Source organism: Heterodontus francisci, chromosome 33, assembly GCF_036365525.1.
Source record: "Heterodontus francisci isolate sHetFra1 chromosome 33, sHetFra1.hap1, whole genome shotgun sequence".
In the NCBI taxonomy this organism is placed as follows: Eukaryota; Metazoa; Chordata; class Chondrichthyes; order Heterodontiformes; family Heterodontidae; genus Heterodontus; species Heterodontus francisci.
In genome coordinates this window covers 21672315-21688121 of record NC_090403.1, presented here as the reverse complement: position 1 = coordinate 21688121, position 15807 = coordinate 21672315, and the positions used below count along the sequence as shown (strand labels likewise).

Sequence of the window (15807 nt, the reverse complement as noted above, 5' to 3'; positions counted from 1 at the left end):
TAGTGCCATATACAAGTTCAACATAACTTCCTTGCTCTTGTACTCTATGCCCCTCTTAATAAAGCCCAGGAGACAGTATGTTTTCTTAACCACTATCTCAACCTGTCCTGCCACCTTCAATGACTTATGCACATATACACCCAGGTCCCTCTGCTCCTTCACCCCTTTAGCATTGTACCCTTTACTTTATATTGTCTCTCCATGTTCTTCCTACCAAAATGAATCACTTCACATTTCTCTACATTGAACTTCATCTGCCACCTGTCTGCCCATTCCACCAACTTGTTTATGTCCTTTTGGAGTTCTACACTATCCTCCTCACAGTTCACAACGCTTCCAAGTTTCGTATCCTATCAGTAGATGAGGTAAAGTTTCGGGTGGTTTGTCTGTAGGGCTGTTGTGGGCAGGTACATGTGGTTTGTGCATGTAGCAATATAGTGGGCAGTTTGTATATGTAGGGGCACAATGGGCAGGGGAGATTGAGATCTTCTCCTTCATGCCTCTAAGCGATTACTGGTCTTTTATGATTCTTTGAGGATGTCTTAATTTGAACCTAACTAGAAATTGAGATGTAGTGAAATTTAATAAGTGCCTTTTGCCCACAACATTGAAATGTTCTTTATTCTATTTGCCTGATAGATGAGGGGACTATTTTCTATTGACAGACATGTTAAAGACCTTCTACTATGGCCTTCATATATTGTATTTTTCCATGCTGGCCATTAGCCCAGTGAGGCCTGCTGTTCGCCAGCATGACTGGTGTTTATATCACTGATGTAGAATTTTGTAGCTCAATATTCTAACATCTTTCTCTTGCTTGTTAGGTATTTGCCTCCTGAATGTTTTGTGGTTGGGAAAGAGCCTCCTAAGATTTCCAATAAGGTAGACGTTTGGTCTGTGGGAGTTATCTTCTATCAGTGTCTCTATGGACGCAAGGTAACTTCTGTTTCCTGCTTTTCTTTAAAAATACTTAACCAGTTCTGCATAGCAGTTTTCATTTCCACTGTAGTGTGCAAAATTGACGTGAAGAGTACCTTTTACTGCGCCTAGGCATGATATAAATGCAAATCCTTTTTCCTTTTCCCCATCTCTCTTTTCTCTACCCCATTCCCCAAACCGCCATTGTGTTCTGTTTATTTTATTCAGGTGCATCAGCAAAAACAGAAAGCGCTGGAAATACTCAGCAGGTCTGGCAGCATCTGTGGAGAGAGAAGCAGAGTTAACGTTTCAGGTCTGTGACCCTTCATCACATTCTTTCATCAGTTCTGATGAAGGGTCACTGACCTGAAACGTTAACTCTGCTTCTCTCTCCACAGATGCTGCCAGACCTGCTGAGTATTTCCAGGGCTTTCTGTTTTTGTTTCAGATTTCCAGCATCTGCAGTATTTTGCTTTTATTTCACCATTTTAACAGTTTGAATGCTGGTTAGAAACCAGTATATTTTATAAACCACATTTTTGTAAAGTGCCTCTGTTTAATCTAATGGTGGCTGTACTTCTGTTGTAAATAATTCAGATTATCTGAAAGCATTTTGATCAATGTTAATGGCTTTGTAATTAAATGTATTAGCATATAAAGGCTGCCTAGACGCATGCTGCACAGCTAGCTATTCACAGACCAAAGCAGCTGCCACATTAGCCTATGAAGCATCCCATCTCACTACAACCAGTTTCTTGGTGACTTTGTATGTTCAGCTTTACTGGTAGATGCAATAAATCTGGTGACAAACTTCCTCTCAGACCAATGTTAATGGAAAATGTAGGTGTTCCTAACATTTGAAATGTGAAATGTATTGTCACAGTGGGCTCAGCCAGAGTCTGCAAAGTATGCTGGCTTCTGGAGGGAGCAGGATTGATTGTAATTGGGGGAGGTGAAATTTGCTGGAAGGATATAATCTGACCATTGAGGAAAGGCCTACTCTGTAGCTTCCTTTCTCGTGCTAGGCTCTGGCTCCATTAGAAACCAATATTTGAGAATTCACACCAGACTGGGTGAGAGGACAGGTGGGCCCAGCAAGATCTTCAGGGTAGGGGCCAGTGTTATTCCAAATTAAAAGGGTTTTATCAACAATGAGTGCTTCTAGTTCCCTATTAGCCTCTTCCTGGAGCCTATGAGTGGTAAGCAGTAAAGACAAAATGGAAGAGATGGTATCGATCTCCATTCTCAGCAATAGATTTTGGCTGGAGGCTGGGACTATACAGAACTGCTTAAATCTGGTCCACCCAGTAGTAGTGTTTGATGTTTGGGAGGGTGAGGGTTCTGTCATTTTGAGACCGTGAGACATGTTTTTGGGCTCTTTTTTCTAATATTTAAAAAAAATAAATCAGGTGGGGCAGTACTTTGAAAATTCTTTCACTTTCAAGCTTCAGGTTCATACGCTAATGACTGTTTGCTGCTGTTTTTAATCTCTGACATGCATCACCTTTTCCTCTCCATTCCATAGCCATTTGGTCACAATCAGTCCCAACAGGACATCCTTCAGGAAAACACAATTCTGAAAGCCACGGAGGTGCAGTTCCCTCAGAAGCCAGTGAACAGTGCAGAAGCAAAGGTAAGGCTATCCAGCCAAAGTGCATGATAGATATAAGAAGAAAAACAAAGCCTTGTTAATGTAAAGCTGCCTGGTCCTGCTATTTTATTGTACCAAAAAATCAATTTAGACTTCAAAAGGCAGTCTTGTTGCAGTTGCTCAAGGTATCACAGCCCTTATATAGTGGACCAAAGGATGGTGAGCACATGATCCTCTATGCATTGAAGTCTCATGTTTTTGTGGAGAGAGAATTATTTGTGTGCACCTCTCTCTCACCCCTGATTGGCCAGGTATGGAGTAACATTGATGGAGACATGACAGCAAGCTGTTCTTCAGTGAAGCGGGGAAGAAAAGATTCTTCACAGAACCAAATAACTTCAATGTAGTGACTTTGTTTTTATGCTCTCACCCAACTATGTCATTTATATTGGTGAGCTGCCTATAAGAGAAACACCAAATCTTATAGCTGTTTGCTACCAGAGTATTTCAGTTTGGAAGAAAATTGAAAAGTAATCTATTTAAATTGAGCAATGCAGTTTTTTCATTGTTGATGGTTCAAAATCCTGGAACTCCCGATGTAAGAGCACTGTGGGAATACCTTTGCCCTCAGACTGCAGCAGTTCAAGAGGAAGGCCCACCACTATCTTCTTAGTGGCAATGAATGCTGGCCTTGCCAGGGGTGTCCATATCCCTAGAATGAATGAAAAAAAATGTTGGAATGGTATTTTTCTTAAATACTTCAATTTAAAATTGTGTGATGACTCAAGAACTTTGGAGGTATTGCAGTAGAGCTAGTTCTTTTCCTCACCCACCATCCAGGCATGATCATTTCCAGTGGAGAACACTGAATAACAATCCAAGAGGGAGATGGTGTCATGGGTAAGGCTGTGGAGTGTTTGTTCAGAGTCAGAGACTGTAGTTTTAAGTTGGATATTGGGATCCTTCTGGTCAGTGTGGTTCAACTATTCATTTGGATATGTTTGTGAGTCACCAAGGGAACCGGTGTTTGAAGCTGTTTGTGGAGAAAGTGAAACACATAGTCTTTTCCCCAGCAATGTTATGTCAGCATCGAAAAACATGTTCTTCTGTTGCAGCAGGTTTTCTTGGAATACACCTTTGCATTTACGCATTTCATTTCCACTCTCCCTTTGCAAGGCAAACCGATCAAATTTATTGAGGAGTCAGGTTTCTTGTGAATTGAGGGGAGAAAAGTTACTAGAGCCAGCCCTTTGTATTGGCCTGGTCCAAACAGCTCTGGACATATGCTAGTAGACCAATTGTGGATCAGTCAACAGGAATGTCCAGGGCATTCAAACTTCCCATTATATTAGTGGCTCTTGGCTCATGGTGGAAACCATATTCATGGATTGAATACAAGGCTGTCTGGGACCAACTGCAACTGAATAGTTTCAAGTATCTTCTCTCAAGTCACTTTGCATTTCTCCTAGATGTTGATCATTAGGCAACCAATGTGATAAAATAGTGAAATAAAAACATAAAATGCTGGAAATACTCTGCAGGTCTGACAGCATCTGTGGAGAGAGGAACAGTTAGCATTTCTGGTTGATGACCTTTCATCAGACTGTGACTGTACTTCACTTTTATGCCATGCCTGACAATTGCTTCCCTTGTGGGAGGATGGGCACAACAGGGTGTGGCCCAACTGTGTGGAAGCCATCACTGTAATAAGGTACATAATTAAATATTGTGAGACTTTTTTTTTCTAATTTTAACAGTGTATGCATGTGGCACTGGTACTGTCAGGATATTTTTGTTTTTGATGCTTAGAGTTGAACATTATGGCAAATGCTTGGATCAGGATCCAATTAATCTTGGCAGACTCCAGGTGATGGTCATCAGAATCTAACAACTGTTCAGCTTTTTGTTGCAGGAATTAAAATAGTCGAGGTGTAATATTGGACAGGCTAGGATTCCTTTCTGGAGAGATTTCTGTGTGCCTACCCACCATTTCAGCCTTGTATTCTGGATCATTCCCAATAGCTGAGTGGCAGAAATGGTAGCTGAGGAAATGCTCTTTTATCTATTGGAATTGTGTGAATGGCGATCCAGTAGATAAATGTTTTCTTTTGTTGAGGGCTAGATCTGGTACAATGCCCCTCAGTCTCAATCTAACTAATGATTCTCTTCCTTCAGTTATGGAGAGCTGTTTAGCTTCACAGAAATCGTCCACATTGAAAGCTTACAATAAATGGAAATTGTTTTTGTAATAATAATGAATGCAATCCTCTGGTTGTAATGTTCCACCTGTCCTTATAGTATTCACACTGTTTATTGACTCTGGATCTGTTCGTTCGCTCGGCAGACACTCCAACCATCTTGCTTTTGGTGGAGTTCTGATCTGGTGAATTTTCTTGTATTCATTCATGGGATGTGGGCATTGCTGGCTAGGCCAGCATTTATTGCCCATCCCTAATTGCCCTTGAGAAGATGGTGGTGAGCTGCCGCCTTGAACCACAGTGCTGTTAGGAAGGGAGTTCCAGGATTTTGACCCAGCGGCAGTGAAGGAATGGTGATATAGTTCCGAGTCAGGATGTTGTGTGACTTGGAGGGGAACTTGCAGGTGGTGTTCCCATGCATCTGCTGCCCTTGTCCTTCCTAGATGCTGAAGGTTGTGGGTTTGGAAGATGCTTTCAAAGGAGCCTTGATGCGCTGCTGCAGTGCATTTTGTAGATGGAATGCACTGCTGCCACTGTACGTCGGTGGTGGAGGGAGTGAATGTTTGTGGATGGGGTGCAAATAAAGCAGGCTGCTTTGTCCTGGATGATGTCTGGCTTCTTGAGTGTACACTCAAGATGGATCTTCAAAGTCATTCTTCAACCTACTAGGGATTTGAATAATCATCTGCAGAAATTTGCACTTGAACCCATGGTTTGTTAAATTGGCTTCATGATGGTTATCTGATGGCTTTATTTTGACACAGCTTGATGAGATTTGTATTGTACTAGTAAATTCATCTTGTATAATTTAGCATTCTGCTGAAGCAATCCTAATGCCACATCTAAACATTACACCAAAATTTTGCATATGCTGAGATTTGTTTGCCTCGTTATCACTTGTTTGAAAGCACCAGTAATCTTGTTGATATATTAATAGCCCTAGCATTCTGGGTGGATGGAACCAAGGACATCAGCCAATTCAGGCAGTTAGTTTATTTGGCAATAAAATCTTGGGTAAACCTATTACAAAATGATGTGCAGCCAAAAGCACTTTATGTAATCCATTCTTCAACTGGCTATAATTAACTAGGAAAAGATCGGGCTTATCTTAAACCTGGATTAGTATATGCGAGTTTGTCAGTCATTTTTTCCTGGCAGCTATACAGAGTAGTTGACTTTCATAAATCTTTACTGTGCTGTGATATGTGCTTTATGTCAGTCTGAACATGACAATGGGTTTATAAATTTTTTGAGAGGTAGTCCAGGACTAGTCAAGACCAAAATGCCCAGTCATGGAAGGTGTGGCAACATCATGGAGGTCTGTTGTAGGTGTCATGGTTTGGGATTCTGTAGCCTTTTTTTTTTGATGCGAAGACTTGGACATGAACAATTTCAGTGGGTGTTATGAATTAAAGGTTCCCTGGAAGGGAGCTGTTTCTCCAGACAACTTGGTTGGCCATCCATAGGCAAATTAAAGGAGATTTAAATGTGGGATGGGCAGTTGTCGTACACAAACCTGGACCCGTTTGTTACCAATATCTGGTCCTTCCCACAGCTTGGCGTTTGAAACAAGACCTTTTTTAAAAAAAAAATCAACAGACACCAGGGGCTGAATTTTACCTACTCGGCGCCATTCTCAGCGACGACCTTGAGAAAAGGCGCACATTGCGCTCAACGACTCCGCCGCTGAGAGCCCGCGATATTACATTCGGGAGCTCATTTGAATAGAAGCAGAACTGCAGCCCCCAATGACGTAAAGAGGGACACTGCTACATCCCCAGCAACAGCATCCAGCACCATAGTGCAGGCACCGGCGCCGTTTTTAAAGGCCTTCAAGCCCTGACAGCTGATGTAAAATTTTAAAGAGACCAGCACATTAAATTTCAATAAAAAATTAGATTTAACATCAAAGCCCTTCTCCACCCCCCCTCCCCACAATGATCAAACAATATATTTATTTCCCTCATCTTTGTGCCCCCCACCCCCCCGAAAACCATTTTTGACAGTCCCCATCTTTCAACCCCAAACTTTGCACTCTTTGCCCTTCAACCCCTTCCCACCATCCCTTCAGTTAATGGATTAAGTTTTTTCAGTTTTTCACCCCATCCCTCCACCTGAAAATTAAACTCCTCCCGCCTCCCCACCAGTGTCTCACCTCGAATCCCCAAACGGGGATCGGAAGGCACAGGACTTCCGGCCACAATATTGGCGTGGGATGGCCACCCAGTCCATGTAAGCTCATTTACATTTATTTGCATTAATTTTATTAGGAAAATGAAGGCTCCGCCACTGTGTGGCGGGGGAGGAGGGGTCACACCGAGGCCTCACCGCCGGCAGTGAAATGCGGTGATGCTTCTCGGCATCGTGGGTCATGGCGGGCCTTGCCCGCAAGTATTTTACAGCCCCCCCGCCACATCTCTCAGTGTCGAGGGGCTGGTAAAGTTCAGCCCCAGAAGTCATTGTAGCGGTAAAGGCTACAGAGAGAGAAGTAACCTCTGCGCTATAGAACAATATTTTTTTCTATGTTATGTAAGAATTGCTTCAAGTAGGCCGGTGAGCATGTGTTTACTTTATAACCCTGGGTAAACTGAGGTATTTGATACAATTTCATCATACTTGGTGTTGTGCACATTTTATCTGTTGAGGGATAAAGCAGTTTAAGGAGCTGAACAGTATGATGCCTCGCCAATTGTTAACTCAGCTCATCTTCAGAGAGATTGAAGGAGTGCATGTAGTACATACGCAAGGACATGGACATCTGGCCTAGATCATGAGGCTGTTTCATGATGACAGGTACAGGACAGTGGTAGTCAACTTCTGTTTGCTAAAAAGAAAGCAGGCAGGAAACCACACCTGAAAGAAGCAACTAATTATACTCAACACGAATAGATACCTGCAGCAGAACCAAATTCGCCTGTTCTAGCTCGATCCAAGTGTTTGGATCACTCAGTGTCCAGTTCTGGTCGCTGATGCCCATTAGAGATTTTGAAGAGCTGAGTGACTGATGCCCAACATCAGTGGGCTGGGCTATGAGGAGGGAGTGGAGAAATTTGGAAATTCCAAACTTGAAAGGAGGTGACCGGGATTTTTAAATATAATAGAGATTTGTAACAACACTCACGTGGCAAATTGAATCACGTTGGTCAGACATGACCTTCCGTTAACAAATCCACGCTGACTGTCTTTGATTAATCCTAAATGATAATTAATACTGTTTCTCAGAATTTTTTCCCATAACTTGCCCCTGAGGGTAGGCCTACTGGCCTGTAATTGCTTGGCCTATTCCTTCCTTTCTTTTTAAACAACAGTGTGTTAGAAATCCTCCGGCACTGCGCCTGTAACCGGAGAGGATTGGAAAGTGAGCTGATGTATTTTGGGGCGAGATGAATGAGGAGCCGATAGCCTTGAGCGTTCAAATGTACAAACCTTTAAAACAGGACAAACAAATGGAACCCTCCATTTTATAGTTGGTGTTACAAGTTCAGTTGATACCACTAACTTTAAAAAAAAAGTTATGACTTTCCAGTCCAATTAAGGAATTACATGACAAGATTTCACTTTTTAAGACTTGTTATAACAACAAGACTAAAAATCAACATTAACTAAACATGTCTAGTAGGTAGCTGATACACTAAAGTACAGAGAAAGGTATTTCCCATTAACTTATTAATACACTCAAAGACCCTATCCCATATTGAGACGTTACACAGTGTTCTCATCGAAAAGATATCCTACAATTTTAAAGTCCCAAACTCCTCCCAGATGCAATGGGTTTGGGCTGCTAGTGTCCTTCTCAAAGCGAAGGTCGTCTTCGCTCCCTTCTTGTGAGCGCATTCAACTGGACTTCAGTTAATAAGGCAATCTCTGGTGAGCCCGTTGGTCTTTTCTCATCCACAAACCTCGAGCCTTCGAACCGGGTTCAAATTTTAGTAGGCTTTTGCTGTATAGGTGATCTGAGAGCCACTGTCTCACCGGAAACGACCTATTGGCCTCCCTCTCTTTGTCTTTTTTAGGCTCCACAACTCTGTTGGTCTTCATTTCTTCCTTTCAGCCGCCTAACCTAGAAAAGCCTCTCGAATTTATTCAAATCAAAAGTCAATAGTCATTTGCCTTTGACAATTTGCAGAGACCATAAGTCTAACCGTAGAAAAACCACCTAGGTCTTCCTTTGTTTCCAACTGTTAAAAATTGCAACTCAAATCTGCATTTGAGAGCCTCTGGCTCCCTGTTAACAATCTAAGAGTCTGGGAAAGTGGAACTCATTGTCCTTTAGGTGTTACAAACTTGCACCCTGCTTTCAAAAGGGTCTTTGATCTGGGTACCTTGTTTTCATGGTATGGCATGTCTCAGCAGAATTTGTGTGAGGTCAAATGTTTCCTTCGACTGTCCATTTTACACTGCATTAAAGATCGCAGTTTTTAAAACATAACCATACGACAAAGTCCAGCATTCATAGATATGGGGTGTAGCACAGAGATTAAGCTAGACCTGTACAAACCTAGGCCACTATTTGACTATTGTTTCCATTTTTAGGAAGGATGTCAAGATTATGGATAGGGTGCAAAATAGCTTTAGATGTTTTAAAGGCGATCTGATGGTGGTAAAAATGATGAGGGGTTTCAATAAATTAGGCCAGGATGATCAGATACCTGTTAATATTTAAGAATTCTGTAGTTTTATGACACTTGGGGAATATTGATTTTTTTTTTTTCTCATCTCTTCTACAGGCCTTTATCCGTCGCTGTCTGGCATATCGTAAAGAGGACCGGATAGATGTTCAGCAACTTGCCAGTGACCCATACTTGATGCCTCATATTAGGAAATCAGTGTCCAGCACCAGCCCAGGTGTGGTCGCATCAACCTCTGGATCATCTAATAACAACAGTTCAAACTGAGCATGCAGACTATCCACTGAGGGTACATTAAAGAAAAGGAGTACAGAATCCATACTGGTGATATCCTGATTTGTACCAGGTGTTTTCTCCGTGTCTGTCCACCCGTGGGGAAGAACGTCCTCACTGATTCTCTGAAGCGAGATGGACAGAGACTGCGATGCTCCAGGCTGGAAGCAAGGAGGCGATGACGGAGGCTATGAATCACGGACCATGACTGATGGCTGCTAATGAAAAGGACAATGATCAGAATCTGCATCCTTCTCCCATGTCCCTTGGCTGTAGCCCAGACACAACCTTGAACTGAAAGTGGCTGTGGGTTGGAAGAGAGTGATCAAGATAGGTGTTTGCTTCTAAATGCTTGTAACCATTCCCCCCCCCCCCCCCCCCCCCCACCCCCCGGACAAAAAAAAATAATTGGTAACATCGGTTTCAAGTTGAGCACAGATATCAGACTGGGGACTCGACTGTTCCAAAGTTTTTGAGGCTGCCTGTTGGTGGCAGTGGTGTTCTTTGAGTTTGTTATGGAACAGTCCTGTTGGTCTTTTTTTTAAATTGGACCGTTTCTCTTCCTCCCTCACCCCACCTCCAGCCCTTGATTCCTGTCCATTTACTTTCTGATCTGTTTTCTGACTGTTTCTATGTTGCTTTTTCTTGCACTGTTTCTGCAGTACCTTTAACATGTTGCTCATTTTCTGCTCGGGTAATTGTAGTTTGACACACAGACAACACTAAGGCTTCAAAAAACCTACAAGAGGAAAAATACTTTGATTTGACATTTAGACATCTGCTTTTTCAGCCTTTCTGGGTTTTTCTGCTCCATCCTAGCAATGAGTTAGTTATTTATTTTATTCCTCTTGCTCTGCCTCCCCAAACCAAGCCCTTCACTTCAGCTTTTGCTGGTCTGACTTACAGAAGACGTATGCACAGCTTTGTTGCCAACTGGTTTGGTGCATTTAATGAGTGAGCACAACACAATATTTGTGATCTGCTGTTAGTTTCCATCTCAATTTTTTTTATTTTGGGAAAATAACTGAAAATATTCATCTGGCAAATTGCAGTGTCTGCCTTTCATGTGACTGGTTTTATTTCCTTTTTTAAGTAATAAACCCTTCAGGGTGAAATATTGTCTTTGTACGTTAATTGGTTCAAGTTCAGTAGAATTTTGTTTTGAAGTTGAGGTGTCTAGTTCAGGTCAGCAAATATTGACATGGTAATTTGGCCACATCCCATCCCTTCCCACAAACACAGCAACCACTCATTGCTGTGTGACCAAATGGTCAGTTAACCTGGTAACTACAGAGCCCTGACTTATGGGCGAAACCGCACTGGACCCTACTCTGGGGCTGTGGTTGGATGCAGTTGGTCAATTGTATTAAAAGCACCCTACCCTCAAGGGGATATTTGAACTTCCAGAGAAGCAGAATATCTTTCTGAGCATTTTCCCAAATATAATACTGCACGGTCCTTTTTACTTCGGGCTTCCGACGAAAAACTAGTACCAAAAAGTGTGGAGCAACTATTTATTTTTTTTTAAATGGTAAATTTCTTATCGAACTGGAGTAAAATTTAGGTAAAATGAGGCAACTTACAGCTCAGACTAGTCTCATAAAGTCTTGCAGCACAGAAGGAGGCCATTTGGCTTATACTGCCCCAGATTTTTTGTTGGGTGAATAAATCCATTTGAGTAGTTTTGGATGAAATGCTTATCATGTTTGCTTTTACCAAAGTAAAAAGAGGGCCCCTTGCTTGCAAAATACACTATATCCATACTTTTTTCTTTAATCGCATGCAGGTGCTGTTTTGTCAGTCAAGGTTATCTCAAACTGTACATGGATGATAATTATCCTGTTCTGGAGAGGGTGGTCTTGTTCCTGAGCTTCCAGTAGGTGCATGTATGTAGCAGATCTTGTACTAAGCAAATTGGCCCAGAGTGGAGAGAATGCTACACTCCTAATAATGTACATGCTCTCTATCTCTCTCTGCCATCTTGTGCACTCCCTTTATCCTTCATTCTCCCTCTTTTGCTTTCTTTTTATTCCCCCTCTCATTTGTGCAAGTATGCACACTCACAGTCGCTGTCATCAAGTACTATATTACTGTTGCTTTTCCAGCCTCCAGAATTTTCAATAATAAATTCCTTGAGGTCGTGAACTAACCCTATGGAGATCTGTGGGTCAGCCTTTGTCCTAGCACATAGTATACCTACATTATCTGGAATCTTTCTTTCCCCTCTCATTCCCAACAAGAAGATGTTTAAGGATCCTCCTTAATTAATAGGGGGATATTGATCAAAATCAAAATACCTTTTTTATATTTGGTCTCCTATTATAATCTTTAGAGTCTCTTGATCTTTTTACATGCCCTTTTCAGATTGGCAAGATAAAGCGAGAAGAATGCATTTTCCCTCTGGTACTGCTCAGAATTCAAGTCAGAACCTGTTAAGCATACGATGATATTGCTTTGGTACAGTAGCAAAATTGGAGTGTGGTGAGTTGTGCAGGGAATTCTGATGGAGGTCTGAAAATACTAGCTGGCGAGATGGCCTAAAGTACAGTGTAGAATCTGCTCCTTGAAATAAGTACAAGGGAGCTGCAATTTCACAAAACTTAGTGCAGAGCAAGACAGTAATTTCTCGTCCTATTGAACTGTCCTGAATCTTTAGTCAACAAAAATTAGATAGAATTTCAGTGTTACAAATAATTGAACTGTAGAATTGGTCTTGTGCACACACGGACCTAGCTTGACTGCACTTTAACAACTGCATGTGTGAGCTGGATCTGGTCTTCCAGTGAAGTATCTGAGTGGATCCTCTTGACATTAAGGCACTACTTGGAGTAGTTCTTCCTTGTTGAAGTATGGGAGAAGTGACCATTTAAGCTATGAAAGTATAGTTTATTAATTTGGTTAAATTAATGAGATTTGTTCCTACTTCTGTCACTCCCCAAAGTTATATTGAAGGTTCCATTCTCAAGGTTGTGGGCACTCACTGAATCCACATTTCATTATTAAAGATAAAGCAACAGTAAGGATCTAGTGCCCATCGGTGTGAGTATTATCATCAGTTTTTGTCTAGAAATTGGGTTATTTTGTTCGCATGTGGACCCAGCAGTGGCAGGTTGGTGTCCAGGTTTAGAAGGTGCAGCGTACAATGGGAGCAGAACTGTCCTTTAAAAATCAAGCTAGGTAAAATAAAATAGCAAACAAAATTCAGTCTGGGTCATTATTAGTAACTGTAATGTTGGACCCAGATTTAGCGGCACTGTATTTATGGAGAAAGTTTATGACCTTTTGAGGTCTATATTTGAAATAGAATCATACACTGTTGATGCACAGTTACCAGCCCAAATTCTACAGCTGTCTTTAAATCATCATCAAGGACTAACACTGGCGTTGTGAGTGTGGATTTCCATTTTTTTTTATTGTATTTGTATTTTATACTGGTTTTATTGAAGGACTGTGGTAATTTATTGTGTACTTCAACTTCAGCGAAATGCAGTTTGGCAGTCCATTTTAATCACATTAGATAACTGATTAAATTGGTCATATTCCCTTTGTTTTTTTTTTTAAAAACGTTTGTCTGACTTGTACTCAAACAGCAGCAATCAGAGTGTAGAACCTATACAGTTATCGTGGGGGAGAGGCTGTGGAAAAGGGTACTAAGTCTAGTTCCTGGTGATTTGCAACCAGAGGGTGCACTTTATAAAGGGAACTTTTGCTTCGATGTTTGTGGTTGGCACTTATGTTCTTGGCAACACAACAGCTTTTTAAAGAAGAAGGAATTTGACTCTTAACTCTTGACCATCACCCTGGATCCTCAGGAGCAGCATTTTAGTTTCTCCTGTGTTTAGAAATGGTTGTTGGGGGAGTGGGGGGGTGGATAGAAGGAGGATCGCAGTGAAGTTGAGGAATGCTGACTTTGTCCAAAAGACCAACACAATCTAGAAGACTTGTTATGTCCAGTGTAGCTACCTCTGATCATAAACTACTTGGGGAACTTGTTCATATAACCATTAAACCAACTGCCACTATGAATAACGGGTGTTATCAATCTGTGGCAAAAGATGTTTTTTTTTCTCCCAGAAGCATTGATGCCGTAGACATTTATGGTCAAAGGAGAATGTTGCCATAGCATAAATCTGGTGGGGCTGATGTCTGCATTGAACATCTGCAATGTTGTTTCTGCATTGTTGTACAAGATTAAATTGATATTTTTGGCAAAAAAAAATGTTTTAATTCACAATATCTGATAGTTGGTATGAGCAGCAGAAATAGATCCCAAGAAAATGACAAATTCAGACATCTCTTTTCAAGAGAACACAAGATTCTTTTGCAGAGTGGGTAATTCTGTTTGTGTGATCTCTTTTTTTGGGGGAGAGAGAGAATATGCTTACTTTGCCAAGCCCTGTTTAGTTAGAGTGGTCCTCTTTTCAACTAATGTGTGTACTATATTTCTCCACCCAATTATAATGGATTATTAGTGTTAATTTCAGTCCTCAATGCCTCCACTCACCTACTCACTTAAATCTTAGGGAAAGTTGCTGTTTAGCACATTTCTGATACGGCATTAATAGATATGATACAAATTTGCTGCGATTTAAGTTTCTAAACAAATCTTAAGAGAAAAGTTACTCTTGTACCTTTTTAAACATAGACTGGAGCAGGTTTTCTTTCAGGGGAGGAGGACTACTTTGTGCTTACAATTCTGTTTGCTCTCGTACCAATAAACATCCAGCAGAGTTAAAGATGTTCTTTCAGTTCATTGGTTTTTTATGGTGAATTTCATGACCGCTCGATAAGTCTTTGGCAGGTTATAAATTTAACACATTGTTTGTAATACCTGGAATAGCTGTAACCTCCGACAGCTCTATGATAGAAGATTTAAAAGGTACCAGATTTTCTTGATGGGTTTTAGTCACTGTCTAACACAGTGGGTTGGATCACATCTTTTTTTCTGAAAATTCTTTGACGTAAGGAATAAAGTGACCCAGATGTCGTTTGATGAACATGAACATCAATTTTTTTGGATCCCAGTTTTTCAATGCATACCACTTTATGGAAAACCACCCTTTTGGTTTATTCCTCCTAATGTGTTTTTTCTATTTGGAATTTTGTGTGTCCCAGTTAGTACACTGCATATGAGCAATCTTTGGGCAACTTCTCCTTTCTCTCCTTTCTCTCCTTTTCCTCCTCTCCCCCCCCCCCCCCCCCCCCCCGCCACGCTCCCAAAAATGCATCCCATAGCTAAATCCTTCATCAGCGTCCCCTTATGGCTGAGTGTTATTCAGCAGTTACACTTGTGCAGGAACTTTGGTTTTAGAGTGTTCCTTTCAGTTTCTTTCATTGCAGCTAGTTTAAACACTGTGAATAACTCCTGGTTTGGTAAACTTTCAGACCAGTTTATTTCTCCCTGTGGTTCCTCTTTCCAACTGTTCTGTTTTTTTTAAAGTAATTTGTACAAATACTGTATACTGTAGTGGTATGATGACGATTCTGATTTCAACTGCGTGAGCCTCTTCTAGACTACAGCTTTACTTTTAATGTACAAAAGAGAAACAAAATGAAGGGGTGAAGTTAAACCGGTACGGATATTTTCTTTTGAATCAAAAGGAAGGTACCGTGGAGCCCCTGTGAGTATGTGTCACTGTGAAATACATGCTTGGCTAATAACCCAGTCTGTTGATGAGGGTTGCTGTGTATATTTCAATAAATTGTATTGCTTTGACTGTGTGGATTCCAAACCGTTAGATGTCCATTGATAGCTGCTGCAGTGTAGAAATTGTTTCTTTTATTCATCTGCTAATAAATTGAACCTCATAACAAACTTTTTAATATCCCTGAAAATGTTTTATCTTGTCTGAAGTTGAACCTGGCCTGTCTTACGCTGGAGGGCCTCAAATTCTCTTGCCGTGACTGGGAACTGGGTGATATAGCTGATGAAATATGGCTGTTTTAGCTCTTAGATTAAGGTCCAAGCCAGGCCCAAATATTTCTCTGGTTATTGAGAATTTAAACTGAAATAGCAGTCTTGGCCATGTCCTTAGTGGATGGACATACCACGCTAGTCCTTACTATATTCAATGGGCTTCTGTGCAAGAAGAGAAGCAGGATCCGACTGGTTGTTTTAAAAAAAACAATAAAAACAAGTGATTGAAAGAATGTTACAGGAAGATGTAGTTATGAAGAGCATCCTAATTTAGGGGATTGT

General features: G+C 41.1%; 1 protein-coding gene across 4 annotated transcripts in view; it reads left to right on the top strand.

Moving 5' to 3' along the window:
* Nucleotides 1-15423, top strand: part of tlk2 (tousled-like kinase 2) — a 160155-nt gene extending 144732 nt beyond the window's left edge. For all 4 annotated transcript variants that reach the window (XM_068013160.1, XM_068013161.1, XM_068013163.1 and 1 more), the window contains exons 19-21: nt 825-936; nt 2444-2551; nt 9435-15423. In XM_068013160.1, the coding sequence (XP_067869261.1) occupies nt 825-936; nt 2444-2551; nt 9435-9602 (388 nt within the window). In that variant the 3' untranslated portion in view covers nt 9603-15423. The remainder of the gene's footprint in view (nt 1-824; nt 937-2443; nt 2552-9434) is intronic.
* The last annotated feature ends 384 nt before the right edge of the window (nt 15424-15807 follow it).